This window comes from Coregonus lavaretus (assembly GCF_964263955.1).
Source record: "Coregonus lavaretus genome assembly, contig: HAP1_SCAFFOLD_55, whole genome shotgun sequence".
NCBI classification, from domain to species: Eukaryota; Metazoa; Chordata; class Actinopteri; order Salmoniformes; family Salmonidae; genus Coregonus; species Coregonus lavaretus.
The window spans coordinates 559,869-585,942 of record NW_028161934.1 but is presented as its reverse complement, the minus strand read 5'-3'; the positions used below and the strand labels follow the sequence as shown (position 1 = coordinate 585,942).

The window sequence follows — 26,074 nt, the reverse complement described above, 5'->3', positions numbered from 1 at the left end:
AGTAATAATATTGCTTGTTTTATTATCAAATTATTCTTTATTACTTATTTTAGACACATTGTGGTTCAGGATCAATAAAGTACAGCTAGTGTACAAAACCTGCTCTTCCTAACTAGGTGAATCCAGGTGAAAGCTATGATCCGTTATTGATGTCACCTGTTAAATCCACTTCAATCAGTGTAGATGAAGGGGAGGAGAGAGGTTAAATAAGGATTTTTAAGCCTTGAGACATGGATTGTGTATGTGTGAAATTCAGGGGGTGAATGGGTAAAACAAAATATTTAAGTATGGTAGTAGGTACCAGGTGCACTGATTTGGTCAAGAACTGCAACGCTACTGGGTTTTTCATGCTCCACCGTTTCCTGTGTGTATAAAGAATGGTCCACCACCCAAAGGACATCCAGCCAACTTGACACAACTGTAGGAAGCATTGAGTCAACATGGGCCAGAATACCTGTGGAATCCTTTCGACACCTTGTAGAGTCCATGCCCTGACGAATTAATGCTGATACAAGTCTCCTATATTAGGTACTATTACAGTGCTAGCTAGCTACATATGGTTTTACAGTACTAATCATATTTAAATGAATGTACAGGGTCCACTTTGACCCAAGAGAACAATCTAGACTAAGAATTGACTAAAGGTCAGATCATAATGAATACTAGTATTACAGTGCCTTCGGAAAGTATTCTGACCTCATCACTTTTTCCACATTTTGTTACGTTAGAGCCTTATTCTAAAATGGATTTAAAAAATATTTTTCCTCATCCATCTATACGCAATACCCCATAATGACGAAGCGAAAACAGGTTTTTAGAAATGTTTGCACATTTAAAAAAAATAAAACACAGAAATACCTTATTTACATATGTATTCAGACCCTTTGCTATGAGACTCGAAATTGAGCTCAGGTGCATCCTGTTTCCATTGATCATCATTGAGATGTTTCTACAAACTTGTTTGGAGTCCACCTGTGGTAAATTCAATGTATTGGACATGATTTGGAAAGGCACACACCTGTCTATATAAGGTCCCACAGTTGACAGTGCATGTCAGAGCAAAAACCAAGCCATGAGGTCGAAGGAATTGTCCGTAGAGCTTCGAGACAGGATTGTGTTGAGACACAGATCTGGGGAAGGGTACCAAAACATTTCTGCAGCATTGAATCAGCGGAGAAGGGCCTTGGTCAGGGAGGTGACCAAAAACCTGATGGTCACTATGACAGAGCTCCAGAGTTCCACTCTGGTGATGGGAGAGACTTCCAGAAGGACAACCATCTCTGCAGCACTCCACCAATCAGGCCTTTATGCTGGAGTGGCCAGACTGAAGCCACTCCTCAGTAAAAGACACATGACAGCCCGCTTGGAGTTTGCCAAAAGGCACCTAAAGGACTCTCAGACCATGAGAAACAAGGTTCTCTGGTCTGATGAAAACAAGATTGAACTTTTCGGCCTGAATGCCAAGCGTTACATCTGGAGGAAACCTGACACCATCACTACGGTGAAGCATGGTGGTGGCAGCATCATGCTATGGGGATGATTTTCAGAGGCAGGGACTGGGAGACTAGTTAGGATAGAGGGAAAAATGTACAGAGCAAAGCACAGAGAGATCCTTGATGAAAACCTGCTCCAGAGCGCTCAGGACCTCAGACTGGGGTTCACCTTCCAACAGGACAACGACCCTAAGCACACAGCCAAGACAACGCAGGAGTGGCTTAGGGACAAGTCTCTGAATGTCCTTGAGTGGCCCAGCCAGAGCCCGGACTTGAACCCGATCAAACATCTCTGGAGAGACCTGAAAATAGCTGTGCAGCGATGCTCCCCATCCAACCTGACAAAGCTTGAGAGGATCTGCAAAGAAGAATGGGAGAAACTCCCCAAATACAGGTGTGCCAAGCTTGTAGCGTCATAGCCAAGAAGACTCAAGGTCAGGTGATCTGTCACATGATCTCAATATATATACACCAGTATATATACACCTGTTCTGAAAGGCCCCAGAGTCTGCAACACCACTAAGCAAGGGGCACCACCAAGCAAGCGGCATCATGAAGACCAAGGAGCTCTCCAAACAGGTCAGGGACAAAGTTGTGGAGATACACAAGTACAGATCAGGGTTGGGTTATAAAAAAATATCAGAAACTTTGAACATCCCACGGAGCAACATTAAATCCATTATTTAAAAATTGAAAGAATATGGCACCACAACAAACCTGCCAAGAGAGGGCCGCCCACCAAAACTCACGGACCAGGCAAGGACGGCATTAATCAGAGGGGCAACAAAGAGACCAAAGATAACCCTGAAGGAGCTGCAAAGCTCCACAGCGGAGATTGGAGTATCTGTCCATAGGACAACTTTAAGCCGTACACTCCACAGAGCTTGGCTTTATGGAACAGTGGCCAGAAAAAAGCCATTGCTTAAAGAAATAAATAAGCAAACACGTTTGGTGTTTGCCAAAAGGCATGTGGGAGACTCCCCAAACATATGGAAGAAGGTACTCTGGTCAGATGAGACTAAAATTGAGCTTTTTGGCCATCAAGGAAAACACAATGTCTGGTGCAAACCCAACACCACTCATCACCCCGAGAACACCATCCCCACAGTGAAGCATGGTGGTGGCAGCATCATGCTGTGGGGATGTTTTTCATCGGCAGGGACTGGGAAACTGGTCAGAATTGAAGGAATGATGGATGGCGCTAAATACAGGGAAATTATCGAGGGAAACATGTTTCAGTCTTCCAGAGATTTGAAACTGGGACGGAGGTTCACCTTCAGGCAGGACAATGACCCTAAGCATACTACTAAAGCAACACTTGAGTGGTTTAAGGGGAAACATATAAATGTCTTGGAATGGCCTAGTCAAAGCCCGGACCTCAATCGAATTGCGAATCTGTGGTATGACTTAAAGATTGCTGTACACCAGCGGAACCCATCCAACTTGAAGGAGCTGGAGCAGTTTTGCCATGAAGAATGGCCAAAAATCCCAGAGGCTAGATGTGCCAAGCTTATAGAGACATACCCCAAGAGACTTGCAGCTGTAATTGCTGCAAAAGGTGGCTCTACAAAGTATTGACTTTGGGGGGGTGAATAGTTATGCACGCTCAAGTTTTCATTTTTTTTGTCTTATTTCTTGTTTTTTTTTCACAATAAAAAATATTTTACATCTTTAAAGTGGTAGGCATGTTGTGTAAATCAAATGATACAACCACCCAAAATATTGAATTGAGGATGAGAGAATCTCAAATAGAGTTTGGTTTGAGAGCCAAACTGAGAGGCTGTCATGTTAGGTGAGGTTTTGCTCACCTGCAAACAGCAGGTATTCAGGTCAAGCCGTTATTGGCCCCGGCAGCGCTTTCTCCTCTGTCTGAGCATTGATCTTGGCACCTGCAGAAAACAGAGAGGATTCAAGATTCTTTTTCTGGGAACACACTTTTAAAGGAGTCCTAATCTATTTCCACTGTTGGCTATTGACCCCAGAATTTTTATTTTAATTTTGGAAAATCCAGCATCGTATTATTAAACTGATTATCTGTTGTAGACCCACTTCCTTTCTGCTACTTATCTCATGTACTTACCTCAATACTGGTGTTCCCGAGTGGCGCAGTGGTCTAAGGCACTGCATCGCAGCGCTAGCTGTGCCACTAGAGATCCTGGTTTGAGGCCAGGCTCTGTCGCAGCCGGCCGCGACCGGGAGACCCATGGGCGGTACACAATTGGTCCAGCATCGTCCAAGGTAGGGGAGGGTTTGGCCGGCAGGGATGTGGGTTCGTTTCCCACGGGGGGCCAGTATGAAAAAAAACCTGTATGCATTCACTAACTGTAAGTCGCTCTGGATAAGAGCGTCTGCTAAATGACTTAAATGTAAATGTAATGTCAAAATAAAAGTCGCCCACAAGTTATTCTATTATTAAACTAAACATTCCTTTTTTGTCCACATATGGCGCACGTGCAGGACCTTTATCTTATATTTTGTTCCAAATTCCCCCTTCATAATGACCAACCTTGCTGCCAACTGGCACAGTATGTTTAAATGGAATTGTATTTAACTTCTTGCTTCCCGCAGACTATAGCAATGTTAATGTAGGTAAATAATTTTTTCCATCAACTTCCATGTAGTTGCCTTGATCGGCCCGAGCTCTTATCGCCCTAACACAAACCCTTGTGACACCATCAAGGTCGGCATGGTGATGACTGACCTTCATGTCTTAAAGTAATGATGGACTGTCGTTTCTCTATGCTTATTTGAGCTGTTCTTGCCATAATATGGTATTGGTCTTTTACCAAATAGGGCTATCTTCTTATTTCCCTCGTTAAAATGCAAATCAATTTATAACATTTTTGACATGCGTTTTCTGGATTTTGTTGTTGTTATTCTGTCTCTCACTGTTCAAATAAACCTACCATTAAAATTATAGACTGATCATTTCTTTGTCAGTGGGCAAACGTACAAAATCAGCAGTGGATCAAATACTTTTTTCCCTCACTGTATATCCTCCTTTCTCTAATATCTCTGCCATGAGCTCTTACGTCGAGATAGTTGTGTATTTTTCTACTGCATGGCCAGTGTGAGACAGAATGCTAACTAGCCAACTACATACAGTGGGGGGAAAAAGTATTTAGTCAGCCACCAATTGTGCAAGTTCTCCCACTTAAAAAGATGAGAGAGGCCTGTAATTTTCATCATAGGTACACGTCAACTATGACAGACAAATTGAGAGAAAAAAAATCCAGATAATCACATTGTAGGATTTTTAATTAATTAATTTGCAAATTATGGTGGAAAATAAGTATTTGGTCACCTACAAACAAGCAAGATTTCTGGCTCTCACAGACCTGTAACTTCTTCTTTAAGAGGCTCCTCTGTCTTCCACTCGTTACCTGTATTAATGGCACCTGTTTGAACTTGTTATCAGTATAAAAGACACCTGTCTACAACCTCAAACAGTCACACTCCAAACTCCACTATGGCCAAGACCAAAGAGCTGTCAAAGGACACCAGAAACAAAATTGTAGACCTGCACCAGGCTGGGAAGACTGAATCTGCAATAGGTAAGCAGCTTGGTTTGAAGAAATCAACTGTGGGAGCAATTATTAGGAAATGGAAGACATACAAGACCACTGATAATCTCCCTCGATCTGGGGCTCCACGCAAGATCTCACCCCGTGGGGTCAAAATGATCACAAGAACGGTGAGCAAAAATCCCAGAACCACACAGGGGGACCTAGTGAATGACCTGCAGAGAGCTGGGACCAAAGTATCAAAGCCTACCATCAGTAACACACTACGTCACCAGGGACTCAAATCCTGCAGTGCCAGACGTGTCCCCCTGCTTAAGCCAGTACATGTCCAGGCCCGTCTGAAGTTTGCTAGAGTGCATTTGGATGATCCAGAAGAGGATTGGGAGAATGTCATATGGTCAGATGAAACCAAAATAGAACTTTTTGGTAAAAACTCAACTCGTCGTGTTTGGAGGACAAAGAATGCTGAGTTGCATCCAAAGAACACCATACCTACTGTGAAGCATGGGGGTGGAAACATCATGCTTTGGGGCTGTTTTTCTGCAAAGGGACCAGGATGACTGATCCGTGTAAAGGAAAGAATGAATGGGGCCATGTATCGTGAGATTTTGAGTGAAAACCTCCTTCCATCAGCAAGGGCATTGAAGATGAAACGTGGCTGGGTCTTTCAGCATGACAATGATCCCAAACACACCGCCCGGGCAACGGGAGTTGCCAAGGAGTGGCTTAGTAAGAAGCATTTCAAGGTCCTGGAGTGGCCTAGCCAGTCTCCAGATCTCAACCCCATAGAAAATCTTTGGAGGGAGTTGAAAGTCCGTGTTGCCCAGCGACAGCCCCAAAACATCACTGCTCTAGAGGAGATCTGCATGGAGGAATGGGCCAAAATACCAGCAACAGTGTGTGAAAACCTTGTGAAGACTTACAGAAAACGTTTGACCTGTGTCATTGCTAACAAAGGGTATGTAACAAAGTATTGAGAAACTTTTGTTATTGACCAAATACTTATTTTCCACCATAATTTGCAAATAAATTCATTAAAAATCCTACAATGTGATTTTCTGGAAAACATTTTCTTTTTTTTTCTGTCATAGTTGACGTGTACCTATGATGAAAATTACAGGCCTCTCTCATCTTTTTAAGTGGGAGAACTTGCACAATTGGTGGCTGACTAAATACTTTTTTTCCCCACTGTATGCCATTCACTTGGATATCACGTACAATAGGAGATGTTCCAAAATATGCATTATTCTGAAGTAAAGATTTTATCCCATTAGGTTTAGCTTTTATAACAGTGTCATATTCCTTGCTTGAAACCTCAAAGTTGTATCTTTCCATAAATTCTCTCTGTGTAAATAGATTCCCACTAATACTAACTAATTGGCTGACAAGGACAATGTTTTTCAAGAACCAGTCACAGTAATATAACATCTTGTTTCTATGTAATATCGACCCATTATTCCATATATGAGGTGAAAAGTTGTGTTTATACAGAAAAGCCCAGCACATTAAAGCCTGCTTGTGAAAAGCCGCCAATTTCACAGGAAGTTCACCCACAATATAGGGACATTGTAGTAAAAAATTAAGCCCTCCAAGCTTCTGAAAAACAAAATGAGGTATAACATTCCAGAAACGATGAGGATTTTTTAAGTACCTTTTAACCCAGTTGACTATTGATATCTGATTAAAGAGAGTGAAGTCTAAGAGATTTAGGCCGCCATCACAAACCCTGTTGGTGATAACATCGCTTTTTATCTTATGTGGCTTGTTTTTCCATATGAAGTTGTACAATAGCCTATCTAAGGTACAGCAAGTGGATTTGGGAATGTCAATAGATGAAAAAAGATAGGATGCGTGAGATAGCCCCTCAGCTTTGGATAAAAGCACCCTCCCTCGAAGACTTAAATCCCTCCCTAACCATGAGGAAAACGTATTTTTGATAGATTCAGTTACAGGATTCAAATCAAGATCATTCACAGCCTTAAGATTTTTGGTGACCTTTACAACGAGGTATGTAACAGTATCTTTTTCAGAGATGTTACAATCTGCTGGATTGACTGTTCCTTTCAGGACAAACATCTCACATTTGGAAATATTTAATACCAAACCTGAGATTTTGGAGAACTGCTTCACAATATCCAATGCCAATCTAGCTTGTGACACATTATTCAAAAAAAGTGAGGTGTCGTCCGCCAGTTGGGATATCTTGATCTCTCTGGCCTGGAATGTAATGCCTTCAAATTGACTTTGATAAACTAATGAGCATAAGGTTTGAGAAACTAACAACAAAAAAAGTTGAGATTGGACAACCTTGTCATATTCCTTTGTAAATGTTAAACCTTGAGGATGTCCCTTGACAGAGTTTGATACAGCTATTGCTACCATTATACAGAGTTCAAATAGCATCAACAAAAAAATTACCAAACTTCAAATGCTTAAGACAATCAAAGATAAAATGGTGACTTACGGTATCAAATGCTTTCTGAAAATCCAAAAATAAGATAACAGGGGAGTCATCCAATAGATCACAATACTCAACCAAATCTAACACCAGCCTCAGATTAGTAGATATATGGTGCCCTTTCATAAACCCAGATTGACATTCATCAATCAGATCATTCAAGCACGACTTTAACCTTTTCGCAAAGGCTATAATTTTGTAGTCGTTATTTAGGAGTGTGATTGGACGCCAATTATCAATAATTAAGAGATCCTTTTGTGGTTTAGGTATAAGAGTAATTACCCCTTGTTTCAGAGAGGCAGGTAGTTCTCCCTTCTTTATAGCCTCTTTAAAGGTTTCAAGTAAGAATTGTGCTATTTCTTCAGAGAAGGTTTTGTAAAATTCAGAGGTTAATCCATCACAACCTGGAGACTTGTTATTTCTTAATTGAGCAACCCCATATTGGATGTCCATAATGGATAAATCTTCACAACAAGACCGATTGAATTCTTCACTAACAGAGTTAACATTCCCTATAGAATCAAGGAGATCCTTAGTCACTCAAACTGTTATCTAAGGAGTAAAGATTCTCATAAAACGTAATGGTAAAGTCTGATAACAACTCTCTATCCTCAGAGGTTACCCCATTAATCTCAAGTTTCCGAAGTACCGCTCTCCTCTTTTCCAAATTAAAAAAGTATCTACTGTTCTTTTCGCCTTTTTCAAGCCATTGTTTTCTGGACCTTATGAAGGCTCCTCTAGCCTTTTCATTTACATTTACATTTACGTCATTTAGCAGACGCTCTTATCCAGAGCGACTTACAAATTGGTGCATTCACCCTATAGCCAGTGGGATAACCACTTTACAAATTTTTATTTATTAATTAATTTTTTATTTTATTTTTATTTTATTTTAATATTTTTTTATTGATTCCCCTGTAGTATGCACCCCTTCCTTGATTTAGGGCCTGTTGGACGAGAGGCCACAACTTTGCCTTTGCTGCCTTGTCTGCTGCAATCAGGTCCTTACCGAATCTACATTTCTACTTTCCTTTGCTTTCTTCCAAACTGCATCTCTAGCTGTGCGGAAAGCGAACTGGATGATGATCGAGCGGCTGCCGATGGCATCTTGCTTCTACCCAATACGATGAGCGACATCCACAGCCATGTCCATATATCCTTCGGGGAAGTCCAGAGCCACACGGTTACAGATGTCACTTACTTCACATTCTCACCATGGTCCTCTGGGACACCGTAAAGCCGCAGCCCCCACCTTCTCCGGTATCGTTCTGCTTCCGACAAGCCCTTGTCAGCTATGGTCTTCTCCTGTGCAGTGCATTTATCAGAGGTTGCAGTGTTTGCACGTTTAAGCTCTTCTATACTCTCGTATGCATGATTCAGAGAGGTCTCGAGGTCAATGATTTTTGATGTGTTTTCGCGTAGCATTTTCTCCAGACCATCGGCTCTTTCGTTTATCTTTGCAGTGACAGCATCGATTATGTTGGCCTGGAGTCCGCGCAAAGACAATTCTTTCTGTGTCTTTTTGGGTGCAGGCTGATTGGCTGGAGATTCTGAATCAACCGAATGTCTAGATTCCTCCATTTCTTCTCCCGAGGAGTCAGGTGGCGGTTTCTCTCCGGTGTATGAGTGGTCAGCTAGCAACTGCCTTCTCATCCCTTTGCTCTTTCGAACATATTCTACTTCCATTTTGCCAAGTTTCAGATCAAATTAGCGGTCTACTGAGCGTTGTTCTCTGTTGTTTACTAGAAACCGGGTTTTGTAACATTTAAGTACATTTGAGAGGGATACAGGCCTCCTGTAGCTCAGTTGGTAGAGCATGTTGCTTGCAATGCCAGGGTTGTGGGTTCATTTCCCACGGGGGGGCCAGTATGAAAAATGTATGTACTCACTAACTGTAAGTCGCTCTGGGTAAGAGCATCTGCTAAATGACCCCCCCCCCAAAAAAAAAAATATGGTTATTCAGATCACGATAAAATCCCTTTTGCGCTCGCCGCCATTTTCAGCCAGTTGTTGTTGCCCATGGTGGAATCATATCTAACCCACAGGCTCCTGAAGCATGTTATGTCCCCACACGTGCTCCCGAGTCTAGCTAACATTAGCTAGCGTCAATAATTAGCATTTCGCTACCTATTTTTTTATTTTATTTTAACCTTTATTTAACTAGGCACGTCAGTTAAGATCAATTTGTTATTTACAATGACGGCCTATCCAGCTAGCTGTATTATAACAAAACGGATGATACACTATAGCTAGCTGGCAAGCCATCCTCAGCGACAATGTTATTGTGGCGAAGGAATGTCAGATAAGTGTTTTAATTTCATTTTAACTGTCATTGACGTTGATGTTTACTACTGGTTTCAGATCTGAAGCAAGATAAAATAAATAATGTAACAGGGGAGTACTGAAAACAACAAAACCACTGGATTACGTGGGTAAAATAGTCCTTTAAATCAGCAATAAAACCGATTGTGACGGGGAATGGAAGGTTGTTTTGTGCAACAGGGAGTGGCAAATGAATGCAATCTTCACAAAAAAATCTAATTATTAAAACATTTCCAGCATGTCTATGTATGGGTAAATGGGTTGACTTGCTCAGTTTTCCACCACAAAACAGCAGTACATTTACAAAAAGAGTAGAACCAGCTCACCTGCTTTTACTCTATGATTTGACTATTAGATGTTCAATGCTTCTTTTGAAAAAACATTTTTTTTAAAGGAATAGTTTCACCATATTAAAACGAGACTTCAGTGCATGTAACGGGGTTGACCTTAAAATGAGGGACAGACGTACAGTTGAAGTCGGAAGTTTACATACACCTTAGCCAAATACATTTAAACTCAGTTTTTCACATTTTCTGACATTTAATCCTAGTAAAAAATGTCCTGTTTTAGGTTAGTTAGGATCACCACTTTATTTTAAGAATGTGAAACGTCAGAATAATAGCAGAGAAAATAATTTATTTCAGCTTTTATTTAATTCATCATTAATTCATTCATATTCCCAGTGGGTCAGAAGTTTACATACACTCAATTAGTATTTGGTAGCATTGCGTTTAAATTGTTTAACTTGGGTCAAACGTTTCGGGTAGCCTTCCACAAGCTTCCCACAATAAGTTGGGTGAATTTTGGCCCATTCCTCCTGACAGAGCTGGTGTAACTGAGTCAGGTTTGTAGGCCTCCTTGCTCGCACATGCTTTTTCAGTTCTGCCCACACATTTTCTATAGGATTGAGGTCAGGGCTTTGTGATGGCCACTCCAATACCTTGAGTTTGTTGTCCTTAAGCCATTTTGCCACAACTTTGGAAGTATGCTTGGGGTCATTGTCCATTTGGAAGAAACATTTGCGACCAAGCTTTAACTTCCTGACTGATGTCTTGAGATTTTGCTTCAATATATCCACATAATTTTGCTTCCTCATGATGCCATCTATTTTGTGAAGTGCACCAGTCCCTCCTGCAGCAAAGCACCCCCACAGCATGATGCTGCAAACCCCTGTGCTTCACGGTTGGGATGGTGTTCTTCGGCTTGCAAGCCGCCCCATTTTCCCTCCAAACATAACGATGGTCATTATGGCCAAACAGTTCAATTTTTGTTTCATCAGACCAGAGGACATTTCTCCAAAAAGTACGATATTTGTCCCCATGTGCAGTTGCAAACCGTAGTCTGGCTTTTTTATGGTGGTTTTGGAGCAGTGGCTTCTTCCTTGCTGAGCGGCCTTTCAGGTTATGTCAATATAGGACTCATTTTTACTGTGGATATAGATACTTTTGTACCTGTTTCCTCCAGCCTCTTCACAAGGTCCTTTGCTGTTGTTCTGGGATTGTTTTGCACTTTCTGCACCAAAGTATGTTCATCTCTAGGAGACAGAATGCGTCTCCTTCCTGAGTGGTATGACGTCTGCGTGGTCCCATGGTGTTTATACTTGAGTACTTTTGGGTGAACCAGACTTGTGGAGGTCTACAATTATTTTTCGGTTCAATTGATTTTCCCATGATGTCAAGCAAAGAGGCACTGAGATTGAAGGTAGGCCTTGAAATACATCCACAGGTACACCTCCAATGTCACGCCCTGACCTATAGAACTAGTTAGTTTGGTCAGGGTGTGAATATCATGTGTGTGTTGATTCTATGTTTGTATTTCTATGTTTGGCCAGGTGTGGTTCCCAATCAGAGGCAGCTGTCGCTCGTTGTCTCTGATTGGGGATCATACTTAGGCAGCCAGTTTTCCTGCCTGTGTTGTGGGATGGACAGAGAGTATGGACTTGGAGGGAAATAAGAGAGGATCTGGCCAAGCAGATGGAGGCCCTGAAAGGGATCAGGGTGGAGAAGGAGAGACAGCCCCAATAAATGTTTTTGGGGGGGCTAAAAGGGTGGTCGGGGAGCGACAGAGAGGAGCCCCGACCACTGCACTCGTGGGGGCTCAAAGAGGAGTCCTCACTGGAGGGGGACGGGGCGCGGAGTGTAAAAGACGGAGACAGTCGTGGACCTCCAGGGCCGGTTCCCAGTCCGGTACGCCCCGTACCTGCTCCCCGCACCAAGCAGTGGTGCGTGTTCCCAGTCCGGCCCGGCCCGTTCCTGCTCCTCGCACCAGACCAGTGGTGCGTGTTCCCAGTCTGGTCCGGCCCGTGCCTGCTCCTCGCACCAAACCAGTGGTGCGTGTCGCCAGCCCGGTAAGCCCCGTACCTGCTCCCCGCACCAAGCCAGTGGTGCGTGTTCCCAGTCCGGCCCGGCCCGTTCCTGCTCCTCGCACCAGACCAGTGGTGCGTGTTCCCAGTCCGGTCCGGCCCGTGCCCGGTGCCTGGTCCAGCACCGGTCAACGGTTCCACTCCGGAGCCAGAGCAGTCCGCTCCACCGGTGCCCAGTCCAGCTTCAGTCAATGGTTCCACTCCGGAGCCAGAGCAGTCCGCTCCACCGGTGCCTAGTCCAGCTCCGGTCAACGGTTCCACTCCGGAGCCAGAGCAGTCCGCTCCACCGGTGCCTGATCCAGCTCCGGTCGGTTGCTCCACTCCGGAGCCGGAGTGGTCCGCTCCACCGGTGCCCAGTCCAGCTCCGGTCAGCAGCTCCACTCCGGAGCCAGAGCAGTCCGCTCCACCGGGATCCGGTGCAGCTCCGGTCAGCGGCTCCACTCCGGGTCCAGACGTCAGCCCCTCTCTAGGTTCGGAGTCTCCCACACCAGGGCCCAGACAGGGATCGGTGCATCGTGGGAGGACTTAGAGGGGAAGCTCCGCGTTGAGGTCCAGACCGGTCCAGGGGTGCAACGCGGAGTCAGTAAGGGAGGAGACGGCAAGCCCGGAGCCGGAGCCGCCACCGAGGCTGGAAGCCCACCCGGACCCTCCCCTGTTAAGTCAGGTTTGTGCGGCCGGAGTCCGCACCTTTGGGGGGGGGTACTGTCACGCCCTGACCTATAGAACTCTAGTTAGTTTGGTCAGGGTGTGAATATCATGTGTGTGTTGATTCTATGTTTGTATTTCTATGTTTGGCCGGGTGTGGTTCCCAATCAGAGGCAGCTGTCGCTCGTTGTCTCTGATTGGGGATCATACTTAGGCAGCCAGTTTTCCTGCCTGTGTTGTGGGATCTTGTTTTGTGCTCGGTGAGTTTGGCTTGTGTGTATAGCCTTCCGACGTCACGGTTCGTTGCCTGTTGTTTTGTATGTTTATTCGGTTTAATAAACATGGATGCATTTCACGCTGCGCCTTGGTCTGACCCGTCCTTCAACGTCCGTGACATCCAATTGACTCAAATGATGTAAATTAGCTTCTAAAGAAGAAGCTTCTAAAGCCATGACATAATTTTCTGGAACTTTCCAAGCTGTTTAAAGGCACAGTCAAATTAGTGTATGTAAACTTCTGATCCACTGGAATTGTGATACAGTGAATTATAAGTGAAATAATCTGTTTGTAAACAATTGTTGGAAAAATTACTTGTGTCATGCACAAAGTAGATGTCCTAACCGACTGGCCAAAACTATAGTTTGTTAACAAGAAATGTGTGGAGTGGTTGAAAAACGAGTTTTAATGACTCAAACCTAAGTGTATGTAAACTTCAGACTTCCACTGTAAATAAATCACTAATTACATTCATAATAATCTTCAGAAATGACTTTGTCAAAGCAACAAAATAACTAGTGCTTTACAGTGAGTATGTTTACATGCACACTCATAATTTGACATTAAACTAGTTATGGCAGTAGGCTGAGTATGGCATTAGTCATGTAAACACCTTACTCTGCTTATCTTAATTGGCTTAAGGTGACAATCGAAGCAACGCTGTTAAAAACACCTGCTTTTCTGAGCAATCTTTAGAATTATTAGGACATGTAAACACTTTAATCAGAGTTATAGCGGTGTATTTAATCTGTGCATGCGCTAGCACGAGCAACGCAAGCTTCCTTCTTTTGCGCGAGTGCAGTAAGTTAGGAAAAAAATGAAATGATGGATCTTAGAAATAGTTTTCACAAACAAACTTTATATTTCCGAATTCAGAATCAAATATGCTTCTCAAAAATAACATGGTCGCTGTGGTAGTACGTTTATTTTGATTGGCAATTTTCTACATTCATCAAAGTTCCATCATGTTGCCTGATTTCAGATGTCCATGCTATTCAATATCTTTGTTTCACAGGGGGCAGCCCTAACCATTGCTCTCTCAGTGGGGCTTATCATCTGTGGAGCCTCAACAACAACATGATGCTGACAAGACGTCTCTCCAGAAGAGTCTCTCCAGATCTGAATAAACACCAGCAGCGACTTATATGGAAGAAACCTCACCACCGCTGCTTTGAATGTGGGAAGAGTTTTGCTAAACAGACAGAATTGATGATTCACCAGCATATTCACACTATAGTCAGGAGCCTTATAGCTATGATCAGTGTGGGAAGAGCTTCAATCAATCAGGACACCTGACTACACACCAACGCATACACACAGGAGAGAAGCCTTATAGCTGTGATCAGTGTGGGAAGAGCTTCAGTATATCAGGATCCCTCATTACACACCACCTCATACACACAGGAGAGAATTCTTACGGCTGTGATCAGTGTGGGAAGAGTTTTGCTCGATTTTTCACCCTGACAACACACCAGCTCACACACACTGGAGAGAAACCTTACTCCTGTCTATGTGGAAAGATCTTTGCTCATTCAGGGTCACTGAAAAAACACCAGAAAGAACAAACATGTCATATTTTATCTCCCTCCTCTCCAGCACCGGTTCCAGATCCCTAAATAAAGTTTAAATAGAAAACATCTTGTATAGAGTAATCTATCTCCTATTCTCTAACTGTTTACTAAATCAGATTAACATGGTAATCTGTGTAGCATAATATGCGGCTCTGGATCCATATGTATCAAGCGTCTTGGAGTAGGAGTGCTGTGTGTGTGGTGGGGTGGGGGGTGTTCAGAGCCGTATCTTATTTAATGAACTCCTATTATCCATTAAATAACTTTTATGATGTAGAATAATGTCTCAACAATACTAGGTGTGTATTCATGTATTCAATAGATCAATAAATTAAATCCATTATCTGCTCAACAATGTCTGCTTATCACATTGTTTTTTGAAATCTTTAATAAGAATCTATTTTTTATGAGGATCAAAGGCCTCTTGTATAATTAGTTTTGTCCTAAAAGATGTTCACATATTTATTGTAAATCCCTTCACCAGGTTTTAGTGTAGCTGATGGGACATACGGAAGTACAGAAGCCATAGGCCTATTAGAGTGGTCAAACTATGTTGTTGCATTTATTTTAACGTATTTTAATAGGGATATCTTTACACTTTCCTTATTGTATATTAACTGTGCTCCAACAAGATGTTCACACATTTTTATTGTGAAGCGAAGGATGTGTTGGTTGTTAGGAAGAGGCATCATGGGGGTAGGAAGCCAGCTCTGCCCAGTTGTTACGTGGAACGAATGCTTGCATGTAAATGTCATTGTAAAACATACATCTGGAATATGGTTTCATGTTTTCTTGTTTTGTTTTACATTGCTGATTGCATATTCAATTTTTTATTTTTAGTTTAGTTGTATTATGTAGAAGAACCCATGATATGTTGTTGCCCTGTGTCCCAACACTCAATGTTATAGTCATGGTCCTGAGAATAAAACAGGTTTAAAACAATCAACAGAGAAACACGTGTCTTACAGTGCTACACATCTGTTATAATTAGTGATTTTTCCTGCTTAATTGAAGTATCAGGTGTAGTTTTTCACCAGTTATAAAGTGTGTTTGTTGTCTATCTTTATGTTTCTAAGGCTGAAGGGAGGGAGATGCAACAATAGCCTTGAGAACATCTGGACTAATATAGAACTCTGTTCCAAGTTGCTGTCAGGTAAAAGTAGAAGATAGCAGACAACAGGATTCTTAGTGAAAGGGGTGTTGTTGAACGTTTTCATGACTTTACTCGACCTTTATAGATCAAGTAAAATCGTATCCAGGAACTTTCTTAAGTAAGATTAGCCTACATGACATGTGAGATGTTATGTTGTCATGATGTAACCAAGTTTTTATATTTAAATAGATGTTTGATTGCTCTGGTCTAGGGGTGCATCAGTTGCAGCCTTGAGACTGGAATTCTCTCCCGGCAACCCCCTAATCCTTATCTGAACACTATGACAACATAGTAACTGTACTGTAGCCTACACATGTATTGTCTTAGTAAGAAACGCTGAAGAAACAATAGCTTCCACGATGGATCCGCTATGTCTGGTTTCCTTTTAACAGTTTAAGTATGATGTGCTATATAAAATGTCTAGGCGTAGTTATTATTATATTTGATCCTCCTTCGGTTTAAATGGCTGGACAAAACTTGTTAATATTTTTTTTCCTTTAGCAAAGTAGCCTACTACCATATAATGCGTAGGAATCTATGCTTGTTACTCAATTATCTCTCCTTCCTCCTAAAGTATGCACTTGTTTGTGTGAAACATAACTGTTAAATTAGATCTGTCAATGTACAATCCCTATGTTACGACGATGAATTAACATTTACACATTCAATTCCTACTTTACGTCTCCCTTTACTCGGTTACAGATCTTTTTTATACGTACAAACTTTTGTCAGGAATGAGGCATCTGCAAAGGACATGAACCGAATGTAGTTAGTCAAAGTTAGTTAGTCAATCAAGCAACTCTAGCCCAGACATTAGTTGCTTTGCAGATTCCGGTTTTATTTCCAAAATAAAAGTCTAGAGCTTGTTTTAGAACAGCATTTGATAACAACGTTATACCAGTAGATGGCGTAGTATAGAGGCTTGGGCCTTCAGGAAAGAGCCTTGTCTAGAATAACCGCCTGAGCTGCAAAATAGAAAGTAAATATGATTTAGGCTAGGCCTATTCCACTATCTAAATATGCCATGCTGTTGTGTGTTATTGAATGGCAATAAAATTGCATATTTTATTTTTATAGCCGTGTGGGGCTACTGTGGGGATCATGTAACCTAATGAATCACACTTTTTCCAGTATTTGGGAGCAGGGACTGTAGGCCTTATATTAGGCATTTTGACTGTTGTATTTGAGAATTCCACTCTGAATGTAGGCTTGTTAGAGCCATTTGCGTTGCACAACCCCATCACGCAGAGGCTATATCAATATCAATAAATGAGACAAAACTAAATATTGATTAAGTCTTGGCTATAACCTGTCCTGAGTTTAATAGCCAAGGGGTCCCAAGTGGTCAAGACGATCTATAACCTATTCTTATTGCCAGATCTGTTTTCCCTATCAGCCCCTGCATGTGCTTCTTGAACTATTTTGTTTAAAATGTATTTAGAGGCTATATTTAGAGGCCTGTGAGCTAGGGTCTCTTTTTAAGGGGAGGCCTATAATAAAAACTGTTATAAAACACAAATAGAGTTCTAAAATTATCCTGCAAGACACAAGTACCCAAAATGATTGAAAATTTGGATAGGCCTAAATTAAATATTGCATTATTAAAATGATAGGCTAAAGAACTTTGGAGAATTTAGATAATTTTGAATACACAAATGGATTTCAATAAACAAATGGATAAGACTGTTCTATACTCTTTGATTTAGTTCCTATTGCAACTCAGACAAAGGACAGAATGGATGACATACTGACTGACTGAAATGAATGAAGGATTAATTAAATGTTCAAATATGTTGCAATGATGAGTTGCACGCATCATGCATGCTCTGCACTTTTTTTGGCTAGTAGGCAAATTGGCCTATATTAGGGTATAATGAGCAGTGTCGCAATGGAGGGAATAGCCTATACGGAGACTACCTAAGACCACTGCAACCGTGTTATTGTAAAGTGTGGGAATAAGCTTATGCCAGACTTGGCCTATGTTTAACCTCTCCCTTGTTCATTTCAAAGTCCACATGTTCATGACCCCGATTCATATAAATCATGTCAAATTATTTTAAATTCATATTAACCCCTCCTACAGAATATGCTTTGGCAAGATTTTGAGTGATGAAATACATTTCAAAATATTCTATAAAAAAATATTTTCAGTGGCAAAGACTCCAATGGTCATACATAATTCATAGATTCACCAAACATCGATTATTATTCTATGTTTAATTATTCCTGGGATATACTACTGGTTATGATTGCAGACAGAGCCCAGAGAATGGGATGGTGCATTATTGAATTAGTCATATAAGTGATAATGCCCGAGAAGCCGGTGTTTGGAGGATATATTGGCACGGGTGTTGTCAGGCCCGAGACAAAGTCCTCCAAACACCGGCTTCTCTGGCATTATCACTTTTATACAAATAGCTAATGAGGCGCGATTTCGCCTGGCATAGAAAATGTGCTCACTTGTCAGGACACTGTTGTTCAGAGGAGCGAGCCAACAACACAGCTAACACAATCACTTCAAACTGAAGCTGGAAAGACTGCAAACTAGCTGCACTTCGTTTTGTTTGACCTTTTTTCAATTGACATATCTTTGTATATATATTTTTTAATGATGCCAGATGATTAATGATTTCGACTGGCTGAGAAATGCTGCCTACCTGTCTGTCTCGTCCCGACTCCCAACACGTTCATTCCTATGGGACAGCTGGAGATCGAATTTGAATATTGAAACAATGTGGCAAATGTCAGAGAGACAGACAGCAAGGTTTATACAAATCTCCACTGTTGAAAACTAAACGTTAGTCTAAAAGAAATGTGAGATATTGTTTTATAGTGGAGATCAAGTTTATAAAGTTCCTGGCTGGGCTGATGAGACAGTGGATTGCACAGTCAGATAGATTTTAGATTTGTTTTGCTAATTTATAAAAAGAACAAACATCAGAAATACCTTTTACACATAAGTATTAAAGAAAATCAAGATGGGATGGAAATTGTGTTTGGAGAGAGTATAGTTATTGACTAGACTGGTGTAGGTTAGGCGTGCAGGCAGCTCGGGTTGGCTGGTCAGTCTGGCAGAAATTTGATATAGCTATTGGTTAAAGGTGCAATACAATATTTATTATTGAATTACCTTTGATGTAGTTCAGTCTTATTATTCACTTAAATATTTTTTTATGATCTCTTACCTAGCTTGATGACTGTGGGCATTTTTGCTTACTTTTTGTTCTAAATGGAGATGGCATATTGGATTGTGTAAAAATGCAGAAAATGACCTTTAGATACCCGTAAAAATGATGGGGGAGGACCCCCAGACAGGTTATGTCCCCCCCACTTCTAAAACCAAAGTGGCGCCCCTGGTTTATTGCATTGGTTTTAAAATGCACAGCACAAACAAAGAAGAAATCTGAGAAAATAGGCATCAATTGTGAGTGCAGCTGAACGTTTTTTGGGACTTTACAGCAGAGGCATTACATGGAATCCGGTCGATATATGTTCCGTCCACACAGGCCCCTGAGACTATGTATGGATATGATTTGGATTATCACTGAAGGGGTGGGGCATTTTGGGATTCATTAAATATTTGTATTGTATATGATGTTGGTACTGTATTTCCCCGCCCCCCTTTCCCGCAATGGATATTTTTTTTTTACGTTCACTACCCGTACAGTAGGTGGCGGCAACACAAAAATTGGTTTAGTCTGCCATAAACCTTAAAGAAGAAGAAGACCACAGTAAATCAGCCTAACTGTACTGTTGTAGCCGACAACATTTCATGTCATACAAAGAAACAATAGCTTCCACAATGGATCCGGTAAGTCTGGTTTTAACATTATAGGCCTGCTGTGTTGTATAAAATGTCTAGGCCTAGTTCTCATCATGTTTGATCTTCCGCATTCCTGTGTTCGGTTTAAACCACTGGACAAAAAACGGTAAAACGGTAAAACTTGTTGGGATTATTTTTACTTCAACAAAGTAGCCTACTACTATATCATGTTTAGGAATCTGTGACTATGACCTAATTATCACACCTTCCTTCCAAAGTGTTCACATTCCTTCACAGATTTCGAACACATTATCCATTATTTGACCAGATACTCAAGTGGCCACTCTAACAAAGAAAATAAATGTCTTCAAAAATGGAAGGCAATCGGTAAGATCAGGTGGGACCATTTTAGCCAATGAGAGGGCAGATATGCGTGTTTCCATTAGTTGCCACAAAGTCAAACGTCTATATCGCAGTGCTTAATTTGTATTTCGGGAGGTCCGGTAACACAGTGAGCGCTAGAGTGGTGGTTATCCGAGGGGCTCTGAGGTACCGGAACACATTGAGAAAAGAAAGTGTCAAACACAACGTAGCAGCGCAGCAGAAAGAGTAAACGGCTAAGTAGCCTACTATCTATGGTGGTGAAACGGACAGCGCTCTACAAGGAGCTGATTAATTCAAAGCATATAAGATGTCACTGCAGTATGCCCACATACTTGAGTATAGCTGCGGGGCTTACACAAGTCCGAATTTCTTATAGGCTAATTTTCTAGACATCAATGTACAGCAACATTTTTAGAAGACACTGCAGAACACCGGCCATATGCGTATCCACACATACTCAGCTGTAGGGCTTGCATACCCGAATTTCATATAATTTTAAAGATATCGATGTAGCAATAGAACAAATATCACAATATCGGAATATAACTTCAAATAAAATAAATCAATGTAGGCTACAGCAGAACACACATCAGAATATATAAGCCTCCTGCCTATGTGATAATATGAAGCACATATTTAGATTACCTTCACAGAACAAATTTGTAAAGAAAAAATAAAGTCCTACCTTTGTTTTCAAAGCCTCCCACAATGACTCCCCATGTCAAGTCCATTGAACTCCTGAGAGTACATTTCTTGCTCAAAGCCATGAGCGGGCCTGTGACTGTGACGTTTAGCCTCCTTCTAAGGCTGTTCTGAAGACTCTGGCTGTAGTGTCTATTTTTTCATTTTGAGTGTTAACTATAACCTGGGTGTCCTCTTTGCTGGCACCAAATGTGCCTTGGTTGCTAGCTAAGGCATCACTACCAGGAACAGTTTGCCCCTCACTCCTCTCCTCAGGTACTGACAGTTATCTGGCTCGTTCTGGGTTCGATTCACCATCTTTCTCTTTTTGGACTTCAAAAATGTAATCAAACTCGATTGCCTTTTCTCATTCATTATTTTTTATTTGTCTTTCCCACGATTCAAATTCAGTAGGGAGACGACTAGCCTAGGCTACGTGACGTCAATACGTAGGGACCTCTTAACTAGCTGACCACCACTACCAACACCTGTGTCAAGATCAGTTACTTACCCCACCGGCCCTCCCCATAACCTCTATGTACAATTAAGAGAGCAGGTCTGGAATCAGTGTGGCAGGATAGGATGATTACGCAGGAAGATCACCGCGCTTTTACATGGTCTTTCTGGGGGGCGGGAGAAATAACGAGGAGGCAACTTGACTTAACAATTAATAAATCATGCCGCAAGAGGTACCAGATCCTGGCAAATAGTTGCCAGAACAAACAAAGTCAAATCTGAGAAGTGCCTGATGCTGTTCCGGCAGGATCCGGCTCAAATTAAGCACTGCTATATCGTATTTTTATTTATTTAGGGTTAAGCATAACATTAGAAGTGTGGTTAAGGTCAGGGTTAAGATCACATTTTAATAAGATCAATTGTAGAAATGAATGTGGTTTGACTGTTTGTGGTAACTAGTGACGACCAGGCACTACTCCCATACAAAGTGTTTTTTTTCTCAAAGTTGCCGGGATGTCACGTGTCCTACTTTTACATATACACTCCTAACAACCTAATCGTTACTAAATGTATATTCAATCAAATAAGCCAGAAGCCAGATTTTGGACCCACTTATCCCTCTCGCTTCTCCTCTTCCTCGCTGTTTGATAGGAAATTACTGGTATAAGAAATATGGTGGAAACTAGCCCATGCCTCCACCAATCCAATGCTCTTAGATTTGTGGGTTTTAGTGAACAATTGAACATTTCAGGTAAAAGGACATATTCGAGGGATACACCCAAATCAGAGGTTTAGACTGAATTAATAAAATATTTGGTCTAGTGTTAATCTATGTAGAATACTTATTGCCGCCAACAGGACAAATCTAGCCCGTCCCCCTCCACCCTCCAGGAGTCCCCAGGTCGACCGCCTCCCGGTACTTTACTTCTGGGTCTGGTCGACTGCAGGAAAACACCGGGACAGAGTGGAACTGAGAGAGGAAGAGAAGAACATGGAGATTTGATTTCATTAAGTAAGAACCATGGTGTGTGGATTAGACTACAGTCTGCTTCTGTAACAATTCATTGATTCATTATATATTGATGAAAATATCTGGTCATTCCACCCAATTTTGAGAAGTGTAACTTGGTCAAAGAAAGCGTTTGATTTCAACTAATTTTAACATTCTGTCATAAAGAGCACCTGTTCAACTTCATTAAAAACATGTTTTCCCATCTTAAGGGGTTCAATAACAAACGAATACTATAGTGCCAAATAAAGTAACCGGGTTGACGTAACAGGGGAATACTGAAAACAAGAACACCACTACTTTACCTTGGTAAAATAGTCATTTAAATCAGCCACAAATTCGCTTATTACAGGGGCAATGGAAGCTAGTTTTTTGCAACGGAGTGGCAATTGAATGCAATCTTCACAAAAAAAGTTATTGTTAAAACATTTCTAGCATGTCTATGAATGGGTAAAAGGGTTGAGATGCTCAGTTTTCCACCACAAAACACCAGAGAATTTACAAAAAGAGCTCACCTGCTTTTACTCTATAATTTGACTATTAGATGTTCAATGTTTCTTTTGCAAAAAAAAAAAAAAAGAACAGTTTCACCATATTAAAACAAGTGTTCAGTTCATGTAACAGGGTAGACCTCAAAATTAGGGACAGTGAATGAATCACTAATAACATGAAATAAATAATGTTCAGAAATGACTGTCAAAGTAACCAAATAACTAGGGCTTTACATGCACACTAAAAATGTCCTATTAAACTGATTATGGCAGTAGGCCGAGTATAGCATTAGTCATGTAAACACCTTACTCTGCTTATCTTAATTGGCGTGAGGTCATAACCGAAGTAAGCATACGCCTTTAAAAACACCTGGTTTTCTGAGCAATGTTTAGAATTATTAGGACATGTAAACACTTTAATCAGAGTTATAGTGGTGTATTTAATCTGTACATGTGCTAGCACAAGCGGCGCAAGCTAACTTATTTTAATCGAGTGCAGTGAGTTCAGAAAAACTGAAAGTATGCAGCTTAGAAATAGTTTTCAAATACAAACTTTATTTGTCCAAACTCAGAATCAAATATGCTTTTAAAAAATAACATGGTCGCTGTGGTAGAACGTTTATTTTGATTGGCAATATTCTACATTAATCAAAGTCCCATCAGGTAGCCTGATTTCAGATGTGTCCATGTAAACAGGATTATTAGGTAAATAGTTCTTCTTTCAAAGCATGTCAACGTTTAAATCAAAGTCTTATACTAATTGACTATTCATAATAATCATATTATTCTGCGCTTGTAACCGTACTCAATGATGGTAAAACTTGGAGAAATGATTGTATTAGGTGGGTTAAAATCTTTCTAGAAGTTACACAGGGTTGACTGAGGGACCTGTCAATAAGCTGTATTGTGTCACTTTAGCAAGTCTTTATTCATATTAAAAATCCGATTTATCGTATTCTCCATGTGTTCTGTATTAAAGGGCACTTTATTTAATAAAACAGATTTAATATTGAATATTGGTGCACAATTATTACTGGGAAAATAACAAAGGGACGCAAAAGGCATTCATTTCATGGTAAGACATCTGTTTATGGACCTATATTTGCAAAACTTAATTATTCAATGTCTTTGTTTCAAAGGGGACAGCCCTAATCGTTGCTCTCTCAGTGGGAGGGGCTTTTCATCTGGGAAACCTCAACAACATCATGATGCTGACAAGAAAGAGAAGAGTCTCTCCAGATCAGAACACCTCAAGAAACACCAGCAGAGACGTATAGGGAAGAAACCTCACCACTGCTGTTCTGACTGTGGGAAGAGTTTTGCTAATCAGAAGGAATTTATCATTCACAAGCAGATTCACAATGGAGAGAAACCTTACCATTGCTCTCGGTGTGGGAAGAGTTTAGCTGCATCTAAAACCTTAAAATATCATCAGATAATTCATACAGGAGAGAGGCCTTACACCTGCTTTGATTGTGGGAAATACTTCAATCAATCAGGAGCCCATACTACACACAAACATATACACACAGGAGACAAACCTTATAGCTGTGATCAGTGTGGGAAGAGCTTCAATCAATCAGGAGACCTGACTAGACACCAACGCATACACACAGGAGAGAAGCCTTATAGCTGTGATCAGTGTGGGAAGAGCTTCAATCAATCAGCACACCTGACTACACACCAACGCATACACACAGGAGAGAAGCCTTATAGCTGTGATCAGTGTGGGAAGAGCTTCAGTCGATCAGGAGACCTGACTACACACCAACACATACACACAGGAGAGAAGCCTTATAGCTGTGATCAGTGTGGGAAGAGCTTCAGTCGATCAGGACACCTGACTACACACCAACGCATACACACAGGAGAGAAGCCTTATAGCTGTGATCAGTGTGGGAAGAGTTTTGCTCAAGATTTCGCCCTGACTACACACCAGCGAATACACAGAGGGGAGAAGCCTTATAGCTGTGATCAGTGTGGGAAGAATTTCAGGACGTCAGGACACCTGACTACACACCAACGCATACACACAGGAGAGAAGCCTTATAGCTGTGATCAGTGTGGGAAGCTTTTCAGGAAGTCAGGATCCCTGATTACACACCAACGCATACACATAGGAGAGAAGCCTTATAGCTGTGATGAGTGTGGGAAGAGCTTCAATCATTCAGGATCCCTAATTACACACCAAGGCATACACACAGGAGAAAAGCCTTATAGCTGTGATCAGTGTGGGAAGCGCTTCAATCATTCAGGATCTGTGATTACACACCAGCGGATACACACAGGAGAGAAGCCTTATAGCTGTTATCAGTGTGGGAAGAGCTTCAATCATTCAGGATCCCTGACTAAACACCAACGCATACACACAGGAGAGAAGCCTTATAGCTGTGATCAGTGTGGGAAGAGCTTCAGTCGATCAGGAGACCTGACTACACACCAGCGCATACACACAGGAGAGAAGCCTTATAGCTGTGATCAGTGTGGGAAGAGCTTCAATCAATCAGGACACCTGACTATACACCAACGCATACACACAGGAGAGAAGCCTTATAGCTGTGATCAGTGTGGAAAGGGCTTCAATCATTCAGGACACCTGACTATACATCAACGCATACATACAGGAGAGAAGCTTTATAGCTGTGATCAGTGTGGGAAGAGCTTCAATCAATCAGTAGACCTGACTAGACACCAGCGCATACACACAGGAGAGAAGCCTTATAGCTGTGATCAGTGTGGGAAGAGCTTCAATCAATCAGGACACCTGACTATACACCAACACACACACACAGGAGAGAAGCCTTATAGCTGTGATCAGTGTGGGAAGAGTTTTGCTCTAGATTTCACCCTGACTACACACCAACGAATACACACTGGAGAGAAACCTTACTCCTGTCTATGTGGAAAGAGTTTTGCTCATTCAGGGTCACTGAAAAATCACCAGAAAGCACAAACATGTTGTCTTTTATTTCCCTCCTCTCCAGCTCCGGTTCCAGATCCCTAAATAAAGTTTCAATAGAAAACATCTTGTAAAGAGTCATCTAACTCCTATTCTCTAAGGGTTTACTAAGTCTGATTAACATGTAGCATAATATGCAACTCTGGATGCTGTGTGTGTGGTGGGGTGGGGGTGTTCAGGGCTGTATCTTATTTCATGAACTCCTATTATCCATGAAATAATGTTATAATGTTTTTACAATACTAGGTGTGTATTCATGTATTCAATAGATCAATAAATTAAATTCATTATCTGCTCAACAACGTCTGCTTATCACATTATTAAAATATTTAATAAACAATCTATTTTATGAGGAGCATAGGCCTCTTGTATAATTTGTTTTGTCCTAAAAGATGTTCACATATTTATTGTAAATCCTGTGGTGGAGACATTACAAGATTGTTACAATACTGTTTATGCATCGAATGGTTGTTTTATGCAATAGAATAGGGTTCTTGGAACTATTTCATCTGTGTGTGTGTGAATTG

The 26,074-nt window shown here is 41.3% G+C and overlaps 1 protein-coding gene across 1 annotated transcript; it reads left to right on the top strand.

Annotated features, from left to right (window-relative positions):
* Positions 1 to 19,606: 19,606 nt before the first annotated feature.
* LOC311119872 (uncharacterized protein) lies at positions 19,607 to 25,844 on the top strand (the record flags this gene model as incomplete). Its single annotated transcript, XM_084194524.1, has 3 exons — positions 19,607 to 19,615; positions 21,947 to 22,100; positions 23,728 to 25,844. 3 exons carry the CDS (start codon positions 19,607 to 19,609, stop codon positions 25,590 to 25,592), a joined length of 2,028 nt encoding a protein of 675 aa, XP_084050650.1. The 3' UTR covers positions 25,593 to 25,844.
* Between the last annotated feature and the right edge of the window lie 230 nt (positions 25,845 to 26,074).